Source organism: Helobdella robusta, assembly GCF_000326865.2.
Source record: "Helobdella robusta unplaced genomic scaffold HELROscaffold_1, whole genome shotgun sequence".
NCBI classification, from domain to species: Eukaryota; Metazoa; Annelida; class Clitellata; order Rhynchobdellida; family Glossiphoniidae; genus Helobdella; species Helobdella robusta.
Window position 1 is genome coordinate 10,531,107 of NW_008703570.1, and position 11,657 is coordinate 10,542,763.

The 11,657-nt window shown below is 34.0% G+C and overlaps 3 protein-coding genes across 3 annotated transcripts; all 3 read right to left on the reverse strand.

Annotated features, from left to right (window-relative positions):
- Positions 1–627: 627 nt before the first annotated feature.
- Positions 628–1,813, reverse strand: HELRODRAFT_159498 (hypothetical protein; the record flags this gene model as incomplete). Its single annotated transcript, XM_009011382.1, has 3 exons — positions 628–921; positions 1,127–1,242; positions 1,675–1,813. 3 exons carry the CDS (start codon positions 1,811–1,813, stop codon positions 628–630), a joined length of 549 nt encoding a protein of 182 aa, XP_009009630.1.
- Positions 1,814–2,828: 1,015 nt separating this feature from the next.
- On the reverse strand, positions 2,829–3,524 carry HELRODRAFT_159499 (hypothetical protein; the record flags this gene model as incomplete). Its single annotated transcript, XM_009011383.1, has 1 exon — positions 2,829–3,524. One exon carries the CDS (start codon positions 3,522–3,524, stop codon positions 2,829–2,831), a length of 696 nt encoding a protein of 231 aa, XP_009009631.1.
- A 5,605-nt stretch (positions 3,525–9,129) lies between these two features.
- Positions 9,130–11,316, reverse strand: HELRODRAFT_159500 (hypothetical protein; the record flags this gene model as incomplete). The annotated part of the gene is made up of 3 exons (XM_009011384.1): positions 9,130–10,041; positions 10,144–10,208; positions 11,265–11,316. 3 exons carry the CDS (start codon positions 11,314–11,316, stop codon positions 9,130–9,132), a joined length of 1,029 nt encoding a protein of 342 aa, XP_009009632.1.
- Between the last annotated feature and the right edge of the window lie 341 nt (positions 11,317–11,657).

Sequence of the window (11,657 nt, forward strand, 5' to 3'; positions counted from 1 at the left end):
TTAATTGAATAGCCACATTGGCATGATCTAAGTACCTATTCTTGGCAAATGGACAAGATTGTGTGGGACAAGGGCAGAAATTCATAGTTCAAGATAAATTTAACAATCTTTCCAAATTAAGAAACACAAAGGCCATTTCAGCTCTTTCTCAGTTTTATTGCTAATTCAAAATTTGATAAAATAAAAAGAAAAAACAGGTGGCTCAATGGCTTGATATTAATACAGCATCTAAAAAGATAATTGTCTTTTTTCACGTTCTTCATAGTTTATGTAGTAAATCATTTTTTTAAATCATTAGGTTGCCAGTCACTAGAAGCATGACTTTTTCCAGGGGCCTCATATCCATAGTTCGGTGGTGCTGGGAAGGTTGGAGAAGGAGTCATATAAACAATATTTACATATGCTTATTTTTTTTTGTTATTTATGGTGGATATATTTTTTGGTTTTAAATCAATCAAACATGACTGCTGATTATTAGATTTATCGTACAAACTTATTTTATTAAAACATCATTTAAAAAATGGTTTAAAAAGTCGTATTTTTTGTCACTTTTGTAAATCAGAAAATGAATTGACTTGTGAACTAAATAGAACGAAAAGTAAAATGCATTGATTGAAAATGAAATCATTATTGACCGAATACTGGAACAAAATTATAAATGTTTCTACCGTACACATCAGGTATTCTACCAAACATAGATTGTATCATTGAAACTGTATTGCTGCCGAAAAGAGTCAGTTCATAGAGTATCAACTGCTCGAAGAAATTTTCATTCGGCCTTATGACGTATCGAACGGACTTCAACCTATTGTAAGCTTGACGCAGCCGCATTCGTTTGTACTTCATGAGATAGGCAATGCAAAATGTGGCCGACCGACTGATGCCAGCTGTGCAGTGGATCAAAGTACTACCACCTCGTTTCTGGATCGTTTTAAACGTTCAAATTGATTACATACGGCCAGTTGAAAAAATAATTATTTAGAATTTAGCGCAAATATGCCAGGTTAAAAGTTGTTCAATTGATAAATTGCATTAAAAATATAAAACAAATGTAATGAAATGACTGACATAAAATGAACTACGAATACTTTTTTCTAATCAATAATTAATATTTTGCAAGAAAAACCTGGCAAGCATCAATAGCGTCCGCACACAAGTCGAAAAAAGTAGCAATGTTAACATTGAAACTGTCGTCAATTGGAATTTGAATTTGCTCCACGCCAGGAAATACTTTGCCATTTCCTGTTTGAGCGGTTGTGAGTTGTTTAACATTTCCAAGTCAATTAACGAGTTGCTTATATATTTAAATAAAATACAAATCATCAGCTGGTTTGGATAAGTCGGTTGTTTAAAATCATGTACAATATGTTTTGTTTTGCAACAGCTTTATATTTTATTATTATCAACGTAGGCACTTGACCATTTGTTTGGCTATGAACTAAATTTAAATATTGGGCTGGAGACAACGACCGTTCGAATGGCTCTATTCAAATAGTCATATCATATTCTAGTAATAAATATCTTTCCTCTTAGTATATTTTCGTTTTACTAAATTAAATTGGTATCTTTAATGTAAACTGGTCGTATTTTGTTTTATAGCCAGTTTCAAAAGACGTCTTTCAATTTGAAATCCACAACAATAACGTTCTTAAAGTTTTAAAAATCTACCCTGACCTTCAACAGTGCAGTCTATGATGAGTTTGATGTTTGCTCTTTTTATGTTTTCAAGTGATAGGGAGAAGACGGATCCGATGTACAAATGATCGAGGACTCGGTCAATTTGATCGTTCGTGTTTCTTGTAGTCGCGGCCATTCTAAGCCTATTCATCTTATCCCTCTAGATGTTTGTTGCTTATTTTTGACGTTTTTATAAATAAATTTTTAATTGGAAAAGTTTTTAATATATCGTTTCTTCAATTAAATACAGTTTACAAATTATTTTATATTTTATAAGTTTTTAAAAATTCATTTAACACTTATCAGTTAAATATTTTTGATTGATTTATATTTATATATTTTTTAATTGTTTTAATTTTTATTATTTTTATTGAGTTATTGTTGAAAATGTGTTGTTCTATGATATGTAAACCATTTAGGACGTCAGAAATCATCTTCAGTCATACGAAAAACGGAGCGTTCAATTTGAAATCTAAAATTGTATTTATATCAAAGGGATAATTCTTGATTGGTAGCGAAGGAAAAAATTTTTTCTAGTAAATTATCCAATCTACCGATGTCTTCAGTTTATTTTTGGCGTCAAATGGAAACACCAGACAAATAATTTTTAAACATCAAACTTTAGCCCTCTACGTACAGGCAAAAACCCTTAATTTCATTTAATTTTTTGTCATTAATTAAAGGCGATGATTGCACTGAAACGACTGAACGAATGAGAAAATTAATTGGTTGTGATTATAATCAACGTTATAAATTATAATTACGAATTCGTAAGCAGGTATAATTGTTCTTGCCATCTTCAGCAATAGATGCACAGCGCTAAGTCATTAAATAACGTTTTACTCATTCTTTTCTTTCAAAATTTGTATTAACATCAAATGCATGATGATTGGTTTCAGTGAATTTTATGTTAAATTTATTTTATTATGCTTTAAATAAATTAATCAGACACTCAAGAAGGTTTTTCAAAAATTTTAGCAAATAACCAAATACTTTTAAATTTATGAACAATTTAAAACAATTCTTTAAAAAAAATGACTGAAAATTTAAAACTCTAATTTGTTGTAAATAAATAAATATTTAATAAATAACGTAATTAATTCAAAATAAGAAAAAATTTAAAACAGTGCGTTGAACAACAACAATATTAATCACAGCACATCGTGAATTGGAGGGTTCATTTTGATCGATGTTTCCGGTAGAGATTTCAAATTCTTGAAATCTTCAACCAGTAGATGTTCCGACAAGCAATATAACTTATTCCCTTGAGAACTAAAAAAATGTTCGTCAGATGGTGGCTCGTGAGATGCATGGTTCGTGCTTTTGTTCCGTTCTCCAGGACAAAAGAGTTCGGCGTTCTCATCTGACGATCTACCCGCCATGGAACTTTTACACTTGCGATAAATCCACTGCAAGATGGTTTGATGCAAGCCGTGGTAGCCACGACTGTAGCCACCATGCGTACAGCTGCTACATCGGCTCGCCGGAAGTAGCATGCGTCTGCTATTGACGTCATCAGGTAGTAGGACAATATTTATAGAGTATCGGTGAGAGCAGACGGGGTTTAATGTTTTGTCACAGATGCAGCCTCGCTGTGGCTGGTTGTTGATGTCGGGATTGTTGTTGTTGTTCTTATTATTGAAGCTGCACGTGGAGGTACTGCCTGAATAATTGATTCCATTGTTGCACTTGTCGTCGTCGCACACGATGTTGTAGCAGTAGGTGTCGTTGCAGCAGCTGCATACACACGCATCGTAATTGTAGTTGCTGTTGCTGCTGCCGATGTTGTTGCTGCTGTTGTTGTTGCTGTTGCTGCTGCTGCTGTTCCTAAGCAGCTTCAATGCCATGATGACGACAAAAACTAATATGATGGCTCCCAGTATCGGGACGACGAATGAAGCTATGTACAGCCAGTCTGGTGATGAGAATGATGATGATGAGGAGGAGGAGGAGCTGGAGGGTAAGGAGGAAGATGATAAATGTAAAGAAGAAATAAATAATGACGACGACGACGACGATGATGAGTTGTTGACATGTCCAATGCTGCTGTCAGAATCTTTTGTTCTTTTTTCTTTTTCGTCTGCAAACACAAAAGGAACGTTTCTTAAAATTTTAAAACTCGACAATGAATAAAAAAACAAAAATATATGTAACGATAAAAATATTTAAACAAACAACATCTGCAAATTATTCCACAAAAAACAAATTCCAAAAAGAATAACGAACGAATGAACACACTCAACCATTCTAAGCCTTCCCAAGCAAAAACAACAAAAACAAGCATCCCATCATTTACATATTGTTGATGTTGCGTTTATGTTATTATTATCTATTTTATTTTTTTTATAATTGTTTTTCTTCTTTCCTAATTGTTATTAATGCTATGCACACTCCACTACCTCCAGAATATGCATTAATAGATAGCCTGCATGACATTATGTTTGCTTAGATGCGTGTTTGTTCATGCGTATATACGTATCACACTATGTATGTGTGCGTGCACCTGTGCTTACGTACGCGTATATGTATGTGCGCGTTCGTGTATGTGCGTGTATGTATGTAGAATTATTCCTGATTTCATTTTTGCGTGTGTCTTCTAATTTACGCATCATCTTTAATTTTCATATGGCAGTTTGTCATGTATGCTCAATCAAACGAGCACGTGTGTATCATTATTTGTACGTTTTCGTAAAAGAAACCCTTTGTTTGGGATTAATTGCATTTATACAAAAAAAAATAATATGCTTAATAAATAATACAAAGGCAAAATAAATAAATATGACGTGTTTTTGTATGCCTGCGTGTATCACTACGTACACGCGTCGACACATCGTTGTGCGAAAGTTAGCATTTTTCGACCAAGGAAAACATGTTAGATATCATTTGAGGCAATCTGCAGATCAGTAGATGGCACCAGTCGGATCTCAACTTTGGACCAGCTGGAAGAGCTGGTTTCTTTGTTATTTTATTTGCCAAATATTCTGGCAAAAGCCCATTTACAGCCTTGGGCTACATTACGCAAATGTTATGGATGATTCTTTCCTTCACTGTGAGTCAAAGCAGTTCCTTCAAGATTGGCATCACGTGGTCGAACTTTCTACCAACGACAGCAATTTTGGCAGTTTTGTTTTGAATTTACTGTATACATTTATGTATGCATGTATGTATGTGTGTGTATGTATGTATGTGTGTGTGTGTGTGTGTGTGTGTATGTATGTGTGTATGTATGTATGTGTGTATGTATGTATATATGTTATGTATGTATGTATGTATATGTGTATGTATGCATGTATGTATGTATGCATGTATGTATGTATGTGTGTGTGTGCGCGTGTGTGTGTGTTTGTATATGTATGTGTGCAATTGTGCATCTGCACAAGCAAGCAAGTATGTGTGTATGATGCATAATCTATTGAATTGAGATATGGCGCCGTAAAATGACAGACAGTTGTCTCGTCGTAGTATACTCATTCATTCACTCATTCATTCACTCACTCTCTCGCTCATTCGCTCGCTCATTCATTCATGAATGAATGAATGAATGAACGAACGAATGATTGATTAAATGAATGAATGAATGAATGAATGATTGAATGAATGAATGAATGAATGAATGAATGAATGAATGAATGAATGAATGAATGAATGAATGAATGAATGAATGAATGAATAAATGAACGAACGAATGAACGAATGATGAAATTAACACTCGAAATCTTGTCATATGTTCCATTGCATACATGCATTGCATATATTCATTTCGTAATAATAATAATAACAATGTGGAAGGCAATAAATTGATTGTATATTGAAATAGCGTTAAGTATTATATTATTATAATGGCCGTGACGACTGATTTATTTGGTGATGACGATTTTATGATGATGAAAATGACGGTGATGATGAAGATGACGGTGATGATAATATTGAAGATATTATTATTATTATTATTATTAGTAGTAGTAGTAGTAGTTGTTGTTGTGGTAGCATTGTAGTTGTAGTAACATAGTAGTAATAGTGGTAGTAGTAGTAGTAGTAGTAGTAGCAGCAGTAGTATTAATAGTAGTAGTAGTAGTAATAGTAGTAGTAGTATTAGTAGTAGTAGTAGTAGTAGTAGTAGTAGTAGCAGTAGTTAGTAGTAGCAGCAGTAGTTAGTAGTAGTAGTAGTAGTAGTAGTAGTAGTAGTAGTAGCAGTAGTAGTAATAGTAGTAGCAGTAGTTAGTAGTAGTAGCAGTAGTTAGTAGTAGTAGTAGTAGTAGTAGTAGTAGTAGTAGCAGTAGTAGTAATAGTAGTAGTAGTAGTAATAGTAGTAGTAGTATTAGTAGTATTAGTAGTAGTAGTAGTAGTAGTAGTAATAATAGTAGTAGTAGTAGTAATAGTATTAGTAGTAGTAGTAGTAATAGTAGTAGTAGTAGTAATAGTAGTAGTAGTATTAGTAGTAGTAGTATTAGTAGTAGTAGTAATAGTAGTAGTAATAGTAGTAGTAGTAGTAGCAGTAGTTAGTTGTAGTGTTGGTAGTAGTAGTAGTAGCAGCAGTAGTGTGGTTGTAATTTTTTCTTTTTAGTTATTATGCAAACAAGCCTGCTTAGACTTCTAATGTTGTAATTTGTTTAAAATCTCGAACTTATGCAGCATAATCATCGTCGCCATCGTCAATCTTGTCGCCATCATCATCATCACCTTCATCTTCATCATCATCATTATCGTTTTTAGTATTCTCGTAAACAGCATCACTATCATCATCATCACCATCATCATCATCATTATCATTATCATCATTATCATCATTATCATCACCATCATAATTGTGTGGTTTATAAACATTATTGACATAACCACCCTCATTATCTGTCTAGTTATAACTATCATTATCAAAATCATATATATATAAATATATAAATATATATATATATATATATATATATATATATAACGCTGACAATGATGACGATGATGACAATACGATGATGGAAGTTTTGATGATGATGAAGGACATCACGTCCTGAATAATGATGGTTATAGCAAGACATGACAATTATGATGATGAGGATATGTCATCATCGTCAACGTAATCATTTAACCATCATCACCCTGTACTCTACTCATCTTCATCACGGATGCTGACATGTCAGATGATAATTTATGGCATTTTATAAATAGAAGTGTACCAGGCATAATGATTTAGGGACCATCCAACAATCAATAACATTTAATGTGAAAAAATTATTTAAAAAAAAAGTTCACTTATGGATCGATCAAACAACATTAAACATTATTTAGACACACACACACACACATCACTTATAAAAAAACAAACAAGCAGTCTATTTAAAATTTTTATTATCACCAACATCATCACTTATTTAACAGCATCATCTTGTTCGTCAATGATGGGACTGAATGAGGACATTGTGACATTGATAAGGAGATCGAGATTGCGGTGGTATGGACATGTGTTGAGAAGGGATGAAAGGGTCGGGATTAGGCGAGCGTTGGAGTTCGAGGTTGAATGAGTGGTAGGAAGGGGTCGTCCGCGATTGGGATGGAGAGAGCAGGTGGAGAAGGACAGGGTGAAAGCGGGGTTGCGTGATACTGAGGCGAGTGACAGATGTGGATGGCGTCGAGGGGTATTTCGGTTTCATCATAGGTAGCCAAACGGCAACCCCCGATCTCGGGGAAAATGTCGTCTAAACGTGTGTTGTTGTTATGTTCGTCATTATGTACTCATCACGTTCAGCCAAGGACATTCGAATTAAATTAGTGACACAACCAACCAACCAACCATTTTCAGTAGTTTGTCTCCATACATTGATTTCATTTGTTTGAATTATCTTCTCGTTTCTCTAATACCTTTTAAAAATTAAAATGATACCACGGTACATGTGGTACAAATGCCATTGTGTGTCACACTGATTTAATGTTGTGCGATGATAAACTCCTACGTCATAAATCAACAGTCTTCGGAAAAAGGATTGTTTTTTGTTTTTTCAAAGCATACACGCACATCACACACACACACACACACACTTTTATATATTTATATACATAAAATTAAATACACTTATACTTACACAACAAATACAGTGCTATAATGTATACACTATAAACGAACGAAATGTAGATTTTTCATTAAAAAGTACAAAGCAAGCAGCAATTAGAGATTGCAATAAATCAACCACTGTGAGTACAACAATACAAAAAAAATTCTCATTTTAAAGATAAATAAATCACATCAATAATAGATTAGTTACATCGGTAAATTAATGCTCTCGATAAATTAATTACATCTCTTAGCGATCTCTCTACAATGATGGTTCACAAGGTTGTTCAAAAATCAAGCAAGCAACTTTAAAAGTTAGTGACGGGATGTTATAGCTATATAGTTGCACGAGTGAAATATAATTGATTAATATCCATATTTTTAAATAATTAAATCTAGACGTTATTTTTTTCATTAATTTATTTCTCGATCAACTTCTGGTTCCTCGCCCCCGACACGTCTATAGCAAAAATTTTTCATTGGCATGCCAAGCCAGCCGGACGCCACACAGTTTGTATGGGACCTACTCTTCATTATTATTTTATTTATTAAATAATCCTGCCTGTCTATTATTTGTATTATTATTATTTGTATTATTATTTTATTAATATTAAAAAATTCCCTATTGTTATTCTTATTATCACGGATCCATTGTGAGGAACTAGTTAGGCAGACGTCTTGCTTGCTATCTTATTAAATATTTCTCAATTTTTTGAAAGGTAAATAAATAATTCTCTTCATTTCATTAATTAAAATAATACAGTATTAATGTTTATATGCCTTAAGATATGTCTGTGTAAACACACAAACACACGCACGGATATACATACAATATACATACACATATACCTACACATATACAAACATATGAATAAAAATATGCATATGATATGTGCATTGGCTCGTCATGTTTCAACAAAGGGCGCCAACGAGCACTCTCTCTCAACTTGATGTATGTTTTCGTTTGTGTTGTTTGTTTGTCTGTCTGTTTGTTTGTCTGTTTGTCTGTTTGTTTGTGTGTGTGTGGTGTGTGTGTGCGTGTATGTTTGTACATCTGTTTGTATTTATGCTTTCATGTGTTGTATGTAGTTATATAAGCACATATGTTTATATACGTACGGGTATGTGCGTGTTTTGTGTATTTTTGCATATGCCCAACATCAATGTTATTTAAGGGCATAAATTTTTCAATCGTTTATTTTCTATATAGGTAAATGTATGAAAAACGCAAAACGTTTGAGTGCATATTTTGTGGTGAATGTAACTCATCTGCGAATGGAACTGTGATGATGATCTAAATGTACAACTGCCTGCTTTTCATTCATACACCATTTCACACACAGTTAACAAGCATACATTTGTTTGTTTGTGAGCCAACAACTTTGTAAAAATGTTTGAAATTGCGTGAATTTCTACATACCTCCGTTTAATTTATTCCAATTCTTGCGAAGACTATTGTGAACATTAACAAGACCGTCGCCATCATCTGAGTAACTGGATTCATCTATTTGAACGACGATGTTGTTTGTTTTAGTGTCATCATCTTTTCCATCATCATTTCCAGCATAGTCTTCGTTCTCATTTTCTCCAACATCCTCATCTTCATCATCTTCACTGATGTCTACAGTAATCTTATTTTTCATGTAGTTGCACAAGTCAGACCGGCAGCAAGACACATACACTCTGACGTCACTATTTCCGGACCTGCGACGCCATTTTGAATTATTGGCGGGACTAATTGTTTTTCTTGTCTTTTTCACTTTTTTGTCTGTCTTATAGTTTGGTTTGTTCTTTCTACTGCCGACGTGATGGCGATATTGCCTGCTGGGGATGTCATTATTAAAAATTGTGATGTTTTTAATGTGGTCGCGGGTTGGATTGTTGTTGTTGTTGCTGCTGTTGTCGTTGTTGTTGTTGAGGTTGTTGTTGTCGTCGTTGTTGTTGTTGTTGTTCACAATGTTTTTGTTTTTCAAGTCGATATTATTTATTTTTGGCTGACGTTCTATTTTCCTGCCAGCATATTCATCATCATCAGCAGCAGCGCGAGATTCAACATCACTTTCTTCATCACTATCATCACCGTAATCATCACCACCATCATTATCAAAACCATTATAATCACCAACAACATCACTATCATCATCGTCGTCGTCGTCATCATCATCGTCGTCATTAAAGCCATAACAAATGTCATTGTTTAGGTCCACATCCGACAAATCGTTTTGAAGCGAAACTTTTTTACCACCCTTGTCACTGCTGCTACCACCACTACTACTAATACTACCACCACCACCACCACTGCAGCCATGGACCACACTGTTCACCTGATGTAAGGTTGGGTGTAGTTTGATGATAGAGTAGCAGGATGATGATGAGGAGGAGGAGGAGGAGGAGGAGGAGGAGGAAAAAGAGTGAGAAGCCTTGACCTTGCACATGTAGTTCGTCTGCACGCATCTGGCTTCTGTGCAGTAGCAGACCAGGCTTTCGTCATCTGTTGTGAATTGGGACGATGTGTGTAATTAACAGTTTTGTAATAATATTACTAGAAAGTATGTGCGTGCGAGTGAGTGAGTGAGTGAGTGAGTGAGCGAGGGAGTGCATAAATAATTATAATCACCATAATTTACATGCCTCATTATTAGCATTATCATCTTCTCGGTATAAAAAGCAGTTGACCAAACTCAAAAACTGCTACTAAATTTAGTGAGTAGATCGCTTCCATAATATATTAATTGTATAAAATATAATAATAATATTAATAATATTTACTAATAACAAAACAATAATAAATATTGTTGTTGTTTTTTGTTATTGTTACTATTGTTAATCAGAATAATCAGAATAAAACATATAAGTGGGAAGGAATTTATCAATGCGATCAGAAAGAACATTAAAAAAGAAAAAATTAGAATGGTTAAGTGCAAACACGCACGCACACACACGCACACAGAGAAAGAGAGATAGAGAAAGAGAAGAAGAGAGAGAGAAACATGTACACAGACATAGAAAAAGACACACACACATCAATAGAGAGATAAACACACACATGCAATAACAAATTCAAACTCATGAACACGCAAAAAAGATTCACATATTAGCAAGCAAGCACATACACAGACACAAAAAACAAACAAACATACAGACACAACAAACAAGCAAACATACATATACAGACAAGTATATGCAAAAAAACACACTCGAACTCAAATAATAATACCTTGAAATAACACACGTGTATACGAACACGTGTTCACCTACATAGAAAGACCTACATCAAAACAAACACACACACAGACACAAACACACACATATAAACGCACGCACACAAACACACACAGACACAAACAGACACACGTACACACAATTTTTCTTTGCAAAGGTGAATTTCGACGTCTGTGTGAATGTATCAGGGCGAAGGTTTGAATGTAAAATACTGCGATTGATGAAAGTAAAATACAATGCCATCCGAGCAGACGGTACCTAGACGAAACGTAAACACACTTATGCATGTACACCGATGAATTACAATGATATGTATATTTCTAACCCACGTTGATAAGCACGTACACACAGACACACTCACATATAGATACGCACATATAAACACACACTCACGCACACAACAAGCACACAAATAAAATATACACAAACGGTTTTTTTTATATGAAGAAAATTGTTATCTTTTATTTATTCTCGATTGGATTCATGTAGAACAGTGCACGTGTAATGACTAGAATATATGATGCAATTATATAAATTGTTGGCACGTGAAAATAGTTATCGTTTAACGATAACTATTTTCACGTTGTTGTGTTGTTGTTGTTAATGTTGTTGTAGTTATTGTTGTGTTGTTGTTGTGATTGCTGTTGCAGTTATTTTTGTTTTTGTTGTTGTTAATGTGGTTTTTGTTGTTGTGGTTGTTGTTGTGGTTGTTGTTGTA